The following is a 17,451-nucleotide window of genomic DNA, read 5'->3' on the forward strand; positions in this document are numbered from 1 at the left end:
CCTTCTGACATGACCCCAGTAGTTCAATATTTTTTTTTTTTTTAATTTCTAATATGACAGTATTCCAGCCTCATCTGATATAATTCCTGTCGTGGACCTAGAATCAGTCATTCCTCCAAACAGCTTTCTTTACTTTTAATAGAGATTCTTAATTGGGCATGGTAGTACATTCCTATGATTCCAGAAACTCAAGAAGCTAAGACAGGAGAATCACAAGCTTGAGGCTGGCCTCAAGATAGAAACTAAAAAGGGCCAAGGATGTAGCTCAGTGGTACAGTGCTCATGTGTTCAATACTTAGTAATGCAAAAAAATATATCTATATATGTCCATATATCTATCTATCTATATCCATATATATATATATATATATATATATTGAACCCAGGGTGCTCTACCACTGAGCTACATCCCCAGCCCTTTTTATTTTTTCTTAATTTTGAGACAGATTATCACTAAATTGGCCAGGCTGGCCTTGAACTTTCAGTCTCTCTGCCACAGCTTCCCAAGTAGCCGGGATTACAAGCATGTACCACTGCACCTGGCCATATTTTTGAAAAAAGAGAAAATACATGAGTTCTTACTTAAATGGTATTTAATATTATAGCATTTCACTTAGCCTTCTTGATTTTTTGTTGTATACCTTTTTTTTTAGTTGTAGAGGGACACAATACCTTTATTTTATTTGTTTTATTTTTATTTGGTGCCTGGGATCAAACCCAGTGCCTCAAGCATGCTAGGCAAGCTCTCTACCACTGAGCCACAACCCCAGCCCCTTGTTGTATATCTTTTACTGTCTGATAACCTTAATGTACTGAATAATTTATTTCATCCTAAAATATGTATTTATAATAGTTTCAGAATATAGTAATATCAACATTATCAGATAATATGATTTCTGAAAACAATTTCTTTTTCATGATGGGTATTGAGCCCAGGACCTCATACTGGTTAAGCAAATACTTTACAACTGATCTACACACTTAGACCTAGATTTTTCATATATCTTTTATTCTCAGAATATAGTCCATTAGTCAAACTTTGATTTTTTTTTAAATAAATGTTGGTATTTATTTATTTATTTAATTTATATGTGTGGTGCTGAGAATCAAACCCAGTGCCTCATACATGCCAGGCAAATGCACTATTGCTGAGCCACAGTCCCAGCCCAAAATGTGATTTTATTTTATTTTTTAAAAATATTTGGTATTTTAAAAATATCTTTATTGTTTGTTTATTTATTTTTATGTGGTGTTGAGGATCAAACCCAGGCCTCACATGTGTGAGGCAAGTGCTCTGCCACTGAGCCACAACCCCAGCATATGGTTTTAATATTCTTAAAATACTGCTTTTAAATTACTTGACCAGGAGGCTGAGGCAGAAGCCTTTCCACCTGAGATCAGGAGTTTGAGGCTGTTCAGGGCAACATATTGAGATCCCCAGCTCAAAAAACAAAAAAGAAGTTACTTGAATTAATTCTTGCTTTATGATTGTGCCTTCAACTTGATAGATAATTAGGTCAATTTCTTTTGATTTACTTTTGATTTTTACTGATTTTTTTCCAGTTTGAATAAATTGTTTTATAATTTTGAAAGATTAATATGCTTCCAAAGACAAATCTACTTAATAAAGTATATTTAAATAAGTCTAGCTTATTTCTGCCTGGCATACATGAGGCTCTGGGTTCAATCCCCAGCACTGCAAAGAAAAAATAATATTAATAATATATACCTGTTTGATTATATTTTAAAATTATAAACAATAAAATGTGTTTACTCTTTCTTCTTGTAGATAATCATTTTATTTTATTGCTTATGATTTTTAAATATAATCAAACAGGTATATATTATTAATATTATTTTTTCTTTGCAGTGTTGGGGATTGAACCCAGAGCCTCATGTATGCCAGGCAGAAAGCTCTAGCAGTGATCCAGAGCTCCAGTCCCAGTGCATAACTTGTATCTTCCCCACCTCCAGTTTCTTAGATAAATTGTAGCATTCATGTGTATTCTTGTCCATTTTTCCCCCCACTTGACAATTGAATGTTACTTCCTAGGATCACCCTGCAGCAGTATATAGATATTTCTGATTTTCTTTTGCAGTATTAGGGATTGAACCCATGGGTTCTCTACCACAGAGCTATATCCACAGTCCTTTAATTTGTTTTTTATTTTAAATTTTGAAACAGGGTATCAGTAATTACGTTGGAGAGGCTGGCCTTGAACTTGACATCCTCCTGCCTCAAACTCCTGAGTCTCTGGGATTTATGGTAGAAGGGATGACTGTAGTATATGCTCTGTCCTCCATCTTGATCCAGCCCTTCTTTGCTTCCACAGCATTTTTGTATATTACTTATCAACTATTTACTTAAACATCTATCAATTATAGTACTGTTAGCTTTTCCAGGGTGCCTGGCATGTAAAGGATACTCAGTATTAATGTTGGATTAATTGTATTATTAAAATTGTATTAGGGATAAAATTAAAAACTAGAACCCAGGGGTGTTGAACCATAGTCTAATGCTTATTATATAATTATATCAATTATGCAAGCATCAAGTTTTCAAAACTTTCTTTTCCTGTATAAATTATCCCAATATTTTAGTAGATATGTTATCAGGACTATTAATTTTTTGTTGTTATTGCTTTTCTTAAGTTTATTTCTTTTAAATTGTGGCATTCAAAGCAGAACACACAACTCTAATAAGTACTGATTTTTTTCCTTTCGTGGGTTATGTGACTATATATTGACAGGATTAATTATTTTCTCCAGTACTCTCCAGCCAGATTGAGGGAGGTGTGAAGTTTTAAAAACTATTTTCTAACTTCTCTCTTCTAGATGAATATGAGAACAGGAAAAGGGTGGGTGGATGTTGGAAATGCTTTGATCGCTGATGAATTTTTTCAAGCTGCCATGGCTGTAAGTTACCATTGATTTTTTGCTGCGGCAATTATTAGTAACATCTTTTGTTAGTTTCATCATTACATTGTGGTATTGTTTTATTTTCCAGGGTCTGGAGCAATTATATGTCAAATTAGTGCAGAGGAGCTACTCTGAGGACCACTTAATCATGCAGAAGACTGCTGTGGAGAATGACCTCTTCAAAGTGCTTTCTTACCAAGCAGAATCAGTAGGTGTCATAGGCACCAGGGCTTTATGGTGGGGTATTTTGTATATGTAAATGCAAAAGTGATGAGATGTAATATGTTAAAAGAAAGTCAGGTGTCACTGGCCAGTTTATAGGATGTTATATTTGACCTTTTTCTCTCTGTCTTATATCTGACGGTGATATTACTCATCGTGATTGAAATATGTGTGGGGGTGGATGAAGGTGAAAAGACTGATATGTAGCTAAACATCATTTTCAACCACTGCAAGTCACACCTGCCATTTATTTGTGGCAGCATCCTTGACCTGAAACACCTGTTTCTGTTTGTGACTCTCTTACATTCATAGTCTGCCTGAAAAGAGCCTTCTTATTTGCAGTTGTTCTGGGTTGTTTGTTGATGTTTTTAAAAATCTGCTGCTATCACACGATCTTCAAAGTTGCATTTTTACCTCTGTTTGCCTTCTGGGTTTCCTCCTTTTGTTATCATGGAGTTAGTTGTGCATTTTCAGTTGACAAAATGTAAGCCATGAGGCGTTTGCTTTCTGTATATAAATCTGGACCTAAAAAAGGCTTTAGAAATCATCTAGTCTTGTAGCATTTTTTTCAGTGTATGAAAATGCTTGATATGTAAATCTTATCATCTTTGGCTACCTGAAACTTTGAGTAGTTATGATTAATATTGAGAACTATATAATTCTTAACTTTAGAAGATGACATCATTAGAAGTAGGAGTGGAAGCTTTTTTATTTGTTCTTTTTAGTTATACATGAGAGTAGAATGTATTTTGCCATATTCATACAAACATGAAGAATTTCTTATTCTAATTAGGATCCTAGTCTTATGGATGTACATGATGTGGAGATTCAACTGTGGTGTATTCATATATGTATGTAGGGAAGTGTTATTGGATTCATTCTACTGTCTTTCCTATTCTTTTATTTTATTTTATTTTTTAGTTGTAGTTGGACACAATACCTTTATTTTATTTATTTATTTTTATGTGATGCTGAGGATCGAACTCAGGACCTTGCATGTGCTAGATGAACCCCCTACCACTGAGCCACAAACCCAGCCCTGTTTTTCCTATTCTTATTTCCCCTCCCTTCCCTTCATTCCTCTTTGTCTAAATGGCTGAACTTCCATTCTTCCCCCTCTCCCTCTTGTGGTGTGTTAGCATCCACATATCAGAGAGAACATTAGACCTTCAGTTTTTTGGAATTAGCTTATTTCACCTAGCATGATAGTCTCCAGCTCCATCCATTTACCAGCAAATGTCATAGTCATTTCTTTTTATGGCTGAGTAATATTCCATCGTGTATATACACACCACATTTTCTTTTTCCATTCATCTGTTGAAGGGCACCTAGGTTGGTTCCATAGCTTAGCTATTGTGAATTGGAATGTTATAAACATTGATGTGGCTGTGTCACTGTAGTATTCTGATTTTAACTCCCTTAGATATATACCTAGGAGTGATACAACCAGGTCAAATGGTGATTCCATTCCTAATTTTTTGAGGAATCTCCATACTGCTTTTCAGAGTAGTTGCACCAATTTTTAGTCCTACCAGCAATGCATGAGTGAACCTTTTGCCCCACATCCTTGCCAACATTTGTTATTGCTTGTATTCTTTTTTAAAATATTTTTTTAGTTGTATATGGACATAATACCTTTATTTTATTTTTATGTGATGTTGAGGATCAAACCCAGTGCCTTTCACATGGCAAGGTGAGCACTCTACCACTGAGCTACAACCCCAGCCCTGTTATTGCTTGTATTCTTTTTTTTTTTTTTTTTTGTATTCCTGCGAATTCTGACTGGAGATGAAATATCAGTGTAGTTTTAATTTGCATTTCTCTAATGGCTAAAGATGTTGAACATTTTTTTCATATATTTGCTGACAATTCATATTTCTTCTGTGAAGTGCCTGTTCAATTTCTTTGCCCATTTATTGATTGGGTTATTTGTTTTTGTGGTGTGTGTGTATACACACACACATATATAATCTATCCTAAGGTTTAATGTTCTATCTGAGCTGCAGGTGGCAAAGATTTTCACATTCTTGATTGTTTGCTTTGAAGAAGCTTTTTAGTTTGATACCATCCCATTTATTGATTCTTGAATTTATTTCTTGTGATTTAGGAGTCTTATTGAGGAAGTCATTTCCTAAGCCAACATGTTAGAGTAGTGAGCCTACATTTGTTCCTGGTAGGTGCAAGGTTTCTGGTCTAATGCTGAAGTCTTTGCTCCACTTTCAGTTGAGTTTTGTGCAGGGTGAGATAGGGATTCAGTTTCATTCTGCTATATATGGATTTTTAGTTTTCCTGGCACCATTTGTTGAAGAGCTATCTTTTCTCCAATGCATGTTTATGCCACCTTTTTTTAGTATGAGATAACTGTATTTATGTGGGTTTGTCTCTGTGTCTTTTATTCTGTTCATTGGTGTCCATGTCTGTTTTGGTGCCAATACCATGCCATTTTTGATACTATAGCTCTGTAGTAGAGTTATGCCTCCTGCTCCACTTTTCTTGCTGAGGATTGCTTTAACTATCCTGGGCCTTTTGTTTTTCCAAATGAATTTCATGACTACTTTTTCTATTTCTTTTTTTTTTAAAGAGAGAGTGAGAGAGGAGAGAGAGAGAGAGAGAGAGAGAGAGAGAGAGAGAGAGAGAGAGAGAGAGAGAGAATTTTTAATATTTATTTTTTAGTTCTCGGCGGACACAAACCCGGGCCGCACGCATGCCAGGCGAGTGCCCTACTGCTTGAGCCACATCCCCAGCCCCTATTTCTATGAAGAATGTCATTAGAATTTTAAAAGGAACTGCATTAAATCTGTATAGTGCTTTTGACCACATTAATTCTGCCTGTCCAATAAAATGGGGGAATGTTTCCATCTTCTAAGGTCTTCTTCAATATCTTTCTTTAATGTTCTGTAGTTTTCATTGCAGAGGTCTTTCACCTCTTTTTTTTTTTAGGATAATTCCCAAGTATTTTTTTTTTTTTTATGAAGCTATTGTGAATGGGATAGTCCTCCTAATTTTCAGCCGACTCATCATAGGTATACAGGAATGCAATTGATTTATGGGTGTTAATTTTATATCCTGCTACTTTGCTGAATTCATTTATGAGTTCTGGAAGTTTTCTGGTTGAATTCTGGATTTTCTAAATGTAGGTTCATGTCATGGGCAAATGGGGAGAGTTTGAGTTTTTCTTTTCCTATTCATATCCCCTTAATTTCTTTCTTTTGCCTAATTGCTCTGCCTAGAGTTTCAAGGACTGTGTTGAATAGAAATGATAAAAGAGGGCATTCCTGTATTATTCCAGTTTTTAGAAGGAATGTTTTAAGTTTTTCTCCATTTAGAATGATGTTGGCCTTGGGTTTAACATATATAGCTTTTTTAGTGTTGAGGACTGTTCCTATTATCCCTAGTTTTTCTAGTGTTTTGAACACGAATGAATGCTACATTTTGTCAAATGCTTTTTCTGCATCTGTTGAGATAATCATGTAATTCTTGTCTTTAAGTCTATTGATGTGGTGGATTATATTTATTGATTTCCATATATTGAACTAATCTTGCATTCCTGGAATGAAACCTGCTTGATCATAGTGCACTATCTTTTTAATGTGTTTTTATATGCAATTTGGAGGTTAATTCTTTTTGTTATAAGTTGATTTCCACCTGTATGACATTTTTATTATTAGAACTGTAGATTTTATTGATGACTGTTTGGCAGAAGACATCTCTAAAAACCTTTGTTTTTTTTTTTTTAAAGAGAGAGAGTGAGAGAGGGGGAGAGAGAGAGAGAGAGAGAGAGAGAGAGAGAGAGAGAGAGAGAGAGAGAGAGAGAGAATTTTAATATTTATTTTTTAGTTCTCGGCGGACACAACATCTTTGTTGGTATGTAGTGCTGAGGATCGAACCCGGGCCGCACTCATGCCAGACGAGCGTGCTACCGCTTGAGCCACATCCCCAGCCCCCCTGAGATATTTCTTAAAGATAATGTAGGATTTATTGTTCTCTAGGCACTTGCCATTGAACCAATTAGTTAATTACTTATCATTTGTTCTATTACTCAACAGAAAAGGAGTATTTGCTTTGAACAGAGTATTGTGCTAGGCTTTGTGGGGGAATGCAAATAAGCATATATCCTGCTCTCAAGGAGATTATAATTTAGTTGGTGAGATAAAAGGTATGTATACAAGATAGAATTAAGTGAACTATTGTAGAATGAATCTGACATAACTTTCCTATGTTCACATGTGGATACACCACCAATGAAACTCCACATTATGTACAACCACAAGAATGGGATCTAATTAGAATAAGTTATACTCTGTGTATGTATAACATGTCATAATGCACTGTACTGTCATGTATCTCTAAAAATAACAAAAAACTGTAAAAAGATAGGATTAAGTACCATGAGAGTAGTGCATATTAATGATCTGCATGCAGTGTGCAGTTCTGAATATGAGTAGAAGTATAAGGTGCTGTCACTTTCCTCTAGAAAATTAAAGGTGGGCAAGGTGGCATGCACTTGTAGTCCCAGCTACTTAGAAGGAAGCTGAAGCAGGAGAATCGCTTATGTCCAGGAGTTTGAAGCAAGATAATATGACCCCTTCTCAAAAACAAATATGTGTTTGGGTATATATTATATATATATAAAATTTGGAAGTTAGGCTATGAACACATTTTTAAATGGAAAAAGGAAAATATTAAGTGACAAATGAATGTCATAGATCAGGTGAGAAACATGCTGTTTAATGTGGTCACATAACCTTCATAATAATTGCTGAAATTCACTTTTTCTCTCTCCTTATATCTACCTGCAAAATATTCATTTCTGTTTACCTTTGTGCCACAGATTATCCATTTATATTCTTTTATTATTATTTGTTTTTGGTACTGGGGTTTGAGCCCAGGACCTAATGCATGCTAAACATTGGCTTTATCACTAAGCTGCATTCTCAGCCCTGTATAATCTTTTAGCATTTTAGAAAAAAAAACATATATCTTCATATTTCTCCTAATTCGCCATTTTCCTTGTCTATTGGCAGTACCTTTTTCTGCTGTCTGCATCATGTGCACACACAAGGGTCATCTGCTTTGGTTCTGCTTCTTACCCTATATATAATAAGACTATCTGTAGAACCTAGCAAGGTCACATTGAGGTAAAAGCCATGAGCTTACACATAAAGATTATGATGTAGGCTATTTTATAGATGCAAGCCAAGTGGAAGCTCAGCTTTTTCTATTATACCAAGTACTATGGTCCATTATCTATCTTTCATACTAATTAAAAAAGTAGTAACTTAATGGGGTTAGGGATATAGCTCAGTTTGTAGAGTGCTTGCCCTTTTTCAATCCCTAGCACCACAAAAAAGTAGTGACTTAAGAAATTAATTTTGCACTGTCAACTTTTAGCATGGTACCTAACAATCATAGATATTATATAAATGTATGTGCTACAGATGATCTCTCCTATTTCTATTACCTCTCTGACCTTTTTGCTGCCCTACCAGAAGAGTGATAAGTAGTGTGTGTAAGATGTGAAAAACTGAGAAACACTGGTATAGGCAAGGGCTACAAGAGTGTAGAAAAGGGGGAAGATTATTGGTGACTGGGTTGGTAGGGAAGACACAAATAATTTAGGGCATGATTTGAACTTTGAAGAAACAGATTTAGAAAAGTGGGGACGAAAATACAGGCTATTCCAAGTAGAGCAAAGGCTTGTGCATGAGCATAGTGTCACATAGGCACAATTGTGCATCTCATTTTTAAGGAATGCTGTGTGACCAGTTCATCTGGAATGAAATATTTGCAAGGGTATAGTAAAAACTAAGTTTGGACCCAGATTTAGAAAACTCAGATATACCTCTTTGAAAAAATACTTTTGATATTTTCATAAAATTATAGTGGAAGGTGGCTGGAGAGAGTTAAGTGTAGTCATGTGAAAAAAAAGAAATGTAAAACTAAAAAATAAAAAAGAGTAGTCACGCTCGGCAGTCATGCTTGGAATGAATTAAAACATGAACAGAAGGTATGGAGGCATAGTTTAAGCATGAGCTAATGAAAGTGTGGACTACAAAATTAACAACAGTGGGCTGGAGTTGTAGCTCAGTAGTAGTATGCTTGCCTAGCATGTGTGAGGTACTGGGTTCGATTCTCAGCGCTGCACATAGATAAATAAAATAAAGGCCCATCAACAACTAAAAAGATATTTTTAAAAAGTAAAAAGTAATAAGCATTGGGTAAGATAGGGCAGATACAGGAGACACTAAAATGGAAGCAAGCATTTATGCTCAGTGAGGACTTGAACCACTTAAGTTTTAGACAAAGGAAAGGATGCATGATAAGAAAGCCTATTCATTCCACATTTACTTGTTGCCAGGAGGTGTGCTTGGGGACATGTAGTCAAAACTATTAAGAACTATGTAATGTTTTGAACGACCAACAATAAAAAAAAAAACTAGAATAAGCATAAAGGACGGAGATCAAACAAGAAATGAAAGATTAGTACAGTGAGTCATGTATGAGAAGGAAACTTAGATGGTTAGTAGTAGCCAATGCTTCAGAGAAATAAAGGAAGTGAGGTTGCATTGGAGGTGTTTAGACATGGCCTTCAGGAAGGTGACAGTGACTACAGAAAAAAGTTTTCAGTAGCAAGGTAAAATTAGAAGACAGTGTAGAGATTTAAGGACTGAATGGAGTGAGGCAATGGAAGTTGGGTTAGCATTCTGAGAGGTCAAAACTATTTTCATAATTCTAAAATGTTATTTTTCTTTTTTTGCTATATTAGTTTTGTGTTAGTGGCACAAAAGCAACAATGTTAAAATGGCTGATGCTTAGATGTAAATCAAGACAATAGCTTGTACTTCTCTAGTAGATATTTTATCAGTCAGTTTTACTTTAAAATATCCTTAATGAGGCAGTAAAGGTGATTACTTTTATTAAATTTTTAACTTGGAGGACATATTGTTTTATTTATTTATTTATTTATTTGTTTGTTTGTTTGTTTTTTTCATACTGGGGATTGAATCCAGGGGCACTTAATCACTGAGCCACAACTCCAGACTTTTTTTATTTTTGTTTTTTTGTGACAGAGTCTCACTAAGACAGGGCCTCACTAAGTTTCTGAGGCTGCCCTTGAACTTGCAGTTCTCCTGCCTCAACCTCCTGAGTTGCTGGGATTAAAAGTGTGTGCTGTGATGCCCAGCAGATACATTTTAATATTCTGTGATGAAAAAGGAAGTACACATAGAGCACTTCTGTGATGGCTGTATTGAGGAAATGTCCTTCCTTAGGTGATTGTTTAACTTGTGAGCTGAATTAGAAACTTACTTGAAAGCATAACTGATGCAGTCTTTGTTCATGTATACTTAGGTATTTAGCAGATATTTTCATAAAAATGAATGGAGTATATGACTTCAGGGAAATCAGTGGAGAGCATTTTTGCCAGTGATAATTTTTTTTTCATGGACCAGCGATGTTTGCAGTTATAAAGTTTTAGCTTTTAGTTAAAAATTAGAATGTTGGGAAACTTATACTTCTACCAAGAGCATGTTAGCTTCCAAATACTTAGACTTTGAATGTTCCAGAGGCCTCTGGCTAGAGGTCAGTCTCACCCAGGAGGGAGGCTATAGCTGCAGGAAATATTACCATGACTAATGGACCAACTGGGCCCAAGACATGTACCCCAGAGTTGTTTATGGCCTCAGGTTCCTCACTTCCTGTAAGGAGTTCAGCCTGTGGCATCTTTGCCCTAGGCTGTTATCTGTGGGGTCATGGAGTTCAGAAGCTCAGGGGCCTTAGCCCACAGGTGAAGAGGAGCTATAGGGAACAGGTATAGGAGCCCTGAGGTCTTTCCTACCTCAGACAAGATGGGTAGGAAGGAGAACCTGGTGTACAAGATAGGGATGTGATTGACTAGAGGAGTTTGTTCTTCCCAGCCAAGAAAGTGCCCCACCTCTGTCTAGTTTGGGAAGCTGGGCTGCCAAGGTCAGGGTGGCCTCACCTGGATATCTTTAAGCTTCCCTCTCCCTTTTGTTTTACTCTTGGCCTCTCACATCATGGGGGATCCAGCCCAGAAGGTCACCTCGTACTCTTTGCTGTATATATCTGAGACTAGTTTTTATTCCTTGTGAAGATGATATACTATTTTTATTAAGCATGACTTGTGTGCAAGCTGCTGGCTTCCTCTGCACGTGCATGTGGAGAACAGGTGCTGGAGATTGGCGGGCTAATGTTCCCTCCCCTGTCCTGGTCTGGGGGAAGTCACAGCTGGAGTTCTGGCTCCTTAGGAGATCCTGGATGTGAAGGACACCTGTCACTCCCCCCCCCCCACCCCACACACACTATTTGCTTAAACTCCTTGAAATAGTCTGTGTAAAAGTAATAAACTATGTTGACTTGTTGAAAAAAAACCCAAAAAACAAAAACAAAAAATCCTCCAGTACTTAGACTTTTTCTCATGGAATTGGTGGTGATATTAACAAATGTGGTTTTTAAAACTTTATTTTGAAAGAATTATAGACTCACAGGAAGCTGCAAAAATAGTAAAGAGAAATCTGGTGTAATCTTCACCCGGTTTTTCCCCAATGGAAACATTTTGTGTGTATATTTAGTGCAATATAAAACTAGGAAATAGACGTGGGTACAATCCACAAACCTTATTCAAGTTTCCCCAGTTTTACTTTCATTAAATTTTGTGTGTTTGTAGTTCTGTACAATTTTATGACATGTATATATTCATATTAACCACACACCCCCAGTCAAGATACAGAACAATTTCATCACCACAAATATCCCCATCCCTAACCCCAGGGAACCAATAACCTATTCTCCATCTCTATAGTTTTGTCATTTTGAGAATGTTAAGAAAATGGAATTATACAATATGTATACCTTTGGATATTGGCTCTTTTCGCTCAGCATAATTCCTTTGAGATCCATCCAAGTTTCGTTTCTGTATATCAATAGTAGGTCCTGTTTTATTGCCAGGTAGAATCCTACAGTATGGATATACCACAGTTTGGCCATTCACCATTGAAGGAATTTGGGGTTTTCCAATTTTTAACTATTGCAAATAAATTTGTGCAGGTTTTTGTGCGGCTGTAAGTTTTTGTTTCAGAGCTGGGGATATAGCTCAGTGGCAGAGCGTTTGCCTAGCATGTGCAAGGCCCTGGGTTAGCAAGTTAGCAAGATGCTGTCTAAAAAAAGAGAGAGAGAGAGAGAGAGAGAGAAGGAAGTGGGGGAGGGAGGGTGGGAGGGAGGAAGGAAAGAAAGAAGGGAAATTTTGACTTAAGGAAGTTGTGACTGAGCAAAGAAATGGAAAAGCTGCGAATCCAAAATCCACATTCTTTCATTACATCAGTATAGTTAGGGCATCATACCTGATCTAATGGCTCACAGTCTCTAAGTGGTGAAACCAGGGCTTGTGGTTTTCAGATGTTCATCAAAGGTTGCTACAGTATTGCATCATGCTTCTTCTTTTTCTTCGTTGTTGTCATGCTGGGGCCTTGCCACACTAAGTAAGTGTTCTATTACTGAGCTACACCTGCAGCCCCGCCTCTTCTTTAGGGATTCTTTTGTTTGAGTTCTCTATGCTTTGGGCTTGAAATACTGAATTTTGGCTTCAAGAAGATGAACAATTTTTCCAAAATAACTTGTATTCTTAGAGCTTTGATTTCTCTAGAATAAAATCTGAGTAACCATAAACATTTTGTGGGTTTTTTTGAGCATTGAAGTCTCAGATTGCTTAATATAAGAACAGAAAAAAAAACATCCTCTGATATGGCATTTGTCACTCAGCATTTCTTTTTAATAATAAGATTTTGTGTGCCTTGAATCATGACTCCATTAGCAAGTATTTGTTGGATATTTATTGTGTGGATGGGGATATTATTTTGTAATATCTATAGATAAAAGTTTGGCTTTAGAGGCTCTTTTGTTAGCAATTTGTTTTCCTTTTTAATAAGATCTAGAATTAAACCTTTAGAGGAAGGTATCTACTTAGCAACGTGTCAAGGTTAATATTCATCAGGTTGATCCCGGAGAAAACTAAAAAGGAATTGGCATTTCCTTTTTTTTTTTCCTTGTGCTGGGCATGCACATGCTAAGTGGGCTCTTTATCTCTGAGCTGCACTCACAGCTCCAACATTTTAGAATCTTTATCTTTTCTTCTCTACTAAATCCATTTTTTTTTGGTTGTACTAGGGATCAATTTCAGGACCTCCAGCATGCTAGGCAATCACTCAACCACAGAGTTACACCCCAGCCCATCAATCCCTTTCTTATTCAAAGCATGAGAATATTTGACACCATATAAAGAAAAGGAAAGAAAATAGCAAATGGAGGGATTTTCCCTCCTTGGAAAGTACTTTATAAAATTATTTTCTTGTATGTGTCCATGTTTTTAAAAAATATTTTGTCAGCTAAATTCATAAATGGCTGAAACAGCCCTCTTCTACAAGTGCTTAAACAATTCATGATTGATCTTTTTGTTCATTTGAAGGTTTTCAGTCATAGATTGGTAGAGCTGAAAGGAGCCCTAGAGATAATCTAGTATAGTCTCCTTATTTTTTAGGTGAGGAAACAGAAGCTAGGAAAGTTAACAGCTAATAAATGGCAGAGTCTGATGCTTGGGAGGCTGAGGCAGAGGATCACAAATTTGAGGCCAGCCTTAGTAAGTTAGAGAGGCCCTAAGCAATTTAGTGAGACTCTGTCTCAAAAAAAAAAAAAAAAAAAGAGAGAGAGATCTAGTGATGTAGCTAAGTGTTAAAGTGTCCCTGGATTCAATCCTCACTACCAAAATAATTGAATAAATTGAATGAATGACAACAGAGAGAAAGGAAGAAAGAAAGCAGAATGACTTTTTGGCTTCAAGGTGGCATTACAATAAACTCACTTTGATAGTAGATATTCCCAGCAGTTCAGACTTTAAGGTTATTGTGAGCTTGTTTTAGGACAAAAGACTGCTGTTTAATTCCTCTAATGTGGAGATAAATAAAAGAGCTATTTAAATAATAGCATCATTTTGTTAGACATGGCATTATATCATAATATGATAACATAAGGTAGTACACAAGTTTTTGTATTTACAGAAAAAGTGACTGCCATTCATTCATTATCTACATTGTTACTAAAGATTCTTATCACTTATTCCTCTATATTTTGAGCTGGCTTTTATGTTTAGTTAGACCAACTAGCATTGTGGAAAAGATTAGAAAACAAAGTAAGACTTTATAATAGTAGTAAAAATATGATAAAACTGACTTAGAGACGAACTCCTTGTCATTTCATTTTAACCAATTACTGACATTCTCTTTCTCAGGCAGTTGCTCAAGGGGATTTTCAAAGAGCATCTACATGTGCATTGCGTTGTAAAGATATGTTGATGAGGCTTCCCAAAATGGTGAGTGAAATTTCTGCATTTATTTTCCAAGAGTTTGAAAATGTGCTCTTTCAATTTCCAGGAAGAATCATTACTACTGCATGAAACCTTTTGGAGATTCTATTTTGAGATCAGTTCCACTGACTTAGCTGATCTTTGAAATATTTTGCTTCCTTTGTCTTTATCAGAAAGGGCATTTGAAAAAGTGATATGGTTTATTTCTTAAGATTTCTTTGCTTTTCCTTTTATTGCCAAATCATCTTGAAACTATTTCTTCCATATTTCATGCTACACAATGAAAGAAAGAAAAAATGAGTCTATTTTACTACTGACAGGGTTGAAAGAGATTAATTAGGTCACTGCCATATTATTTTTTCTATACTGAGATTTGGAGGTATGAGAGATTTGATAGGATAAAATTTGTTTCCTGGATTGGTTCTCATCAAAATTTCTAAATTTATAGCATTTTTGCTTTGCTTCTTTATCTCCCTTTTCCATTCTTTCTTTGTTTTTTTTTTTTGTTTTGTTCAGTGTTTATGTTTACTTCAGTTTTTACTCTTACAGTGGGCATTCACAGAGATATAGTTGGATATCAAGGAGACTATTTCCAGGGTTCCATAAGTTGTACCTACTTGTGAGATTATTTTTTCCCCCAAATTCTGCTTTATAATGTAGAACATAATTCAGTAAATACTTATATGTTGCCTATTATGTTCTAGGCATTTTTCCAGGCTTTAAAATATTTGAAAACAATATTTCATATTTACAGAAAACTCAGAAGAGTAGTACAAAGAACTCCTGTATATCCTTTGCCAGAGACTCTAGATTCAAGTTTTCTAGTAATGACCTATATAAAAATGGATTCAGTGTAGGAGTAAATGTCTCTAGTCTTCTTTAATCTAGAATATTGCTTCATTCTTGCCTTGACATTCATGACCTTGAGAGTTTATAGAATTTGACTTAATTTGAGTGTATTCAGTTTCCTTATTATTGGAATAGGTTATGAATTTGATGCCAGCTAATCACATGAGAAATTATATGTTCTCTTCATACCTTCCTATTTGGTGGCATAAAGAATTGGTTTATCCTATTATGGGTTGTGCTCATTGTGATCTCTTGATTAAAATGGTGTCTTCCAGGTTTTTGCACTGTAAACTTCCAGGTGTTTGTACCATAACCTTGAGCATTTTCCCTTGGTTATTAGTAAGGATTTTATGGGGGTGACATTGATATTTTGGAAATCTAATATCTCATTTCACTTTCACCACCTATATTCTTTCTCCCATTTTTCCAACTTTATTGAGGTATAATTGAAAAAATTGTATATATTTATAATGCATAATGCTAGTTTTTGCAGCACTAGGGTTTGAATTCAGGGCCTCATATATGTTATGCAAACATTTTTTCGGGGGCTAGGCTAACTCTTTACCAGTGAGCTACATCCCCATTCCAATGTGATATTTTGATACATGTATACAGTGGGAAAAGATTATCACAGTCAAGTTAATGTGCATACTCATCATGTCACTTAGTTATCATTTTTCATGGAGAAACATTTCAGATCCACTTTCTTTGCAATTTTGAAGTATAAGTTATTATTAACTATAGTTATGTGCTGTACAATAGATCTCTAGAATTTATTTATACTAAATATCTGAAACTTTGTACCCTTTGACCAACATCTTTCCCTCACCCCCATACCCCTAACCCCTGGAAACCACCATTCTGCAGTCAGGTTCTTTAAGTTCAGCTTTGTCAGATTCCACATATAAGTAAGATCATTTTTTAGTTATGTGTATTTTTTTGTTGTTGTTGCTGGGAATTGAACCCAGGGCCTTGTACATGTGAGGCAAGTACTCTACCAACTGAGCTATATCCCCAGGCCCATAAGTAAGGTCATTTTTAATTGGGCTGTTTATCTTTTGATTATTGAGTTGTAAGAGTTTGTTTTTTTTGTTGTTGTTGTTTTTGTTGTTTTGGTGCTGGGGAATGAACCCAGGGGTACTTAACCACTGAGCCACATCCCCAGGCCCCACTTTTTAAAAGATATTATTTTGAGACAGGGTTGCACTAAGTTACTTAGTCCTCTCTAAATTGAACTTGTGATCCTCCTGCCTCAGCCTCCCAAGCTGCTGGGATTACAGTTATGTATCACCAGGCTGGCAAGAGTTCTTTATATATTCTGGTTATTAAATCCTTATATGATTTGCAAATATTTTCTCCCATTTTGTGAATTGTCTTCTCACTCTTAATAAGGTCCTTTGATCCACAAGTATCTAATTTTGATTAGGTTCAGTTTATCTTGTCATGTTTAAGAAACCATTGCCAAATCCAAAGCTATGAAGATTTTTCTGTTTTCCTCTCAGGATTTTATAACTTTAGCTTTTAAATTCAGGCCTTAGATCCATTTTGAGTTAATTTTTTGTATGGTATAAGGTAAGGGTACAACCTCATTCTTTTGCATGTGGATATCCAACTTATCCCACTTGTTAAAAAGACTGTTCCAGGGGCTGGGGTTGTGGCTCAGTGGTAGAGCATTCATCTAGCATGGGTGAGGCCCAGGGTTTGATCCTCAGCATCACATAAAGATAAATAAATAAAGGTATTGTGTCCATCTACAACTAAAACATATTTTTTATAAAAGACTGTTCTGCCAGGTCTGGTGACACACACCTAAAATCTCAATTACTTGGAAGGCTGAGGCAGGAGGATCACAGATTCAAGGCCAGTCTGGCAACTTATCCAGATCCTGTCTCAAAATAAAAAACGATTTGGGGATGGCCTGGTGTTGGTGATGCATGCCTGTAATCGCAGAGACTGCTGAGGCTGAGACAAGATTGCAAGTTCAAGCCCATCCTAAGCAACTTAGTGAGACTCTGTCTCAAAATTTATAAATAAATAAATAATGGCTCAGTGGTGAAGCCCCCCTGTATTCTATCATGGGTACCCAA

At 35.9% G+C, this 17,451-nt stretch overlaps 1 protein-coding gene across 1 annotated transcript in view; it reads left to right on the forward strand.

Annotated features, from left to right (window-relative positions):
• TEX11 (testis expressed 11) overlaps positions 1 to 17,451 on the forward strand; it is a gene marked incomplete at both ends in the record, with an annotated part of 301,635 nt that overhangs the window by 34,547 nt on the left and 249,637 nt on the right. Inside the window, 3 exons of the mRNA XM_081278131.1 lie at positions 2,836 to 2,916; positions 3,008 to 3,127; positions 14,441 to 14,521. Coding sequence (XP_081134257.1) covers positions 2,836 to 2,916; positions 3,008 to 3,127; positions 14,441 to 14,521 — 282 coding nt within the window. The remainder of the gene's footprint in view (positions 1 to 2,835; positions 2,917 to 3,007; positions 3,128 to 14,440; positions 14,522 to 17,451) is intronic.

The sequence above is a fragment of the Spermophilus citellus genome, assembly GCF_964194105.1.
Source record: "Spermophilus citellus genome assembly, chromosome: X".
Taxonomy (NCBI): Eukaryota; Metazoa; Chordata; class Mammalia; order Rodentia; family Sciuridae; genus Spermophilus; species Spermophilus citellus.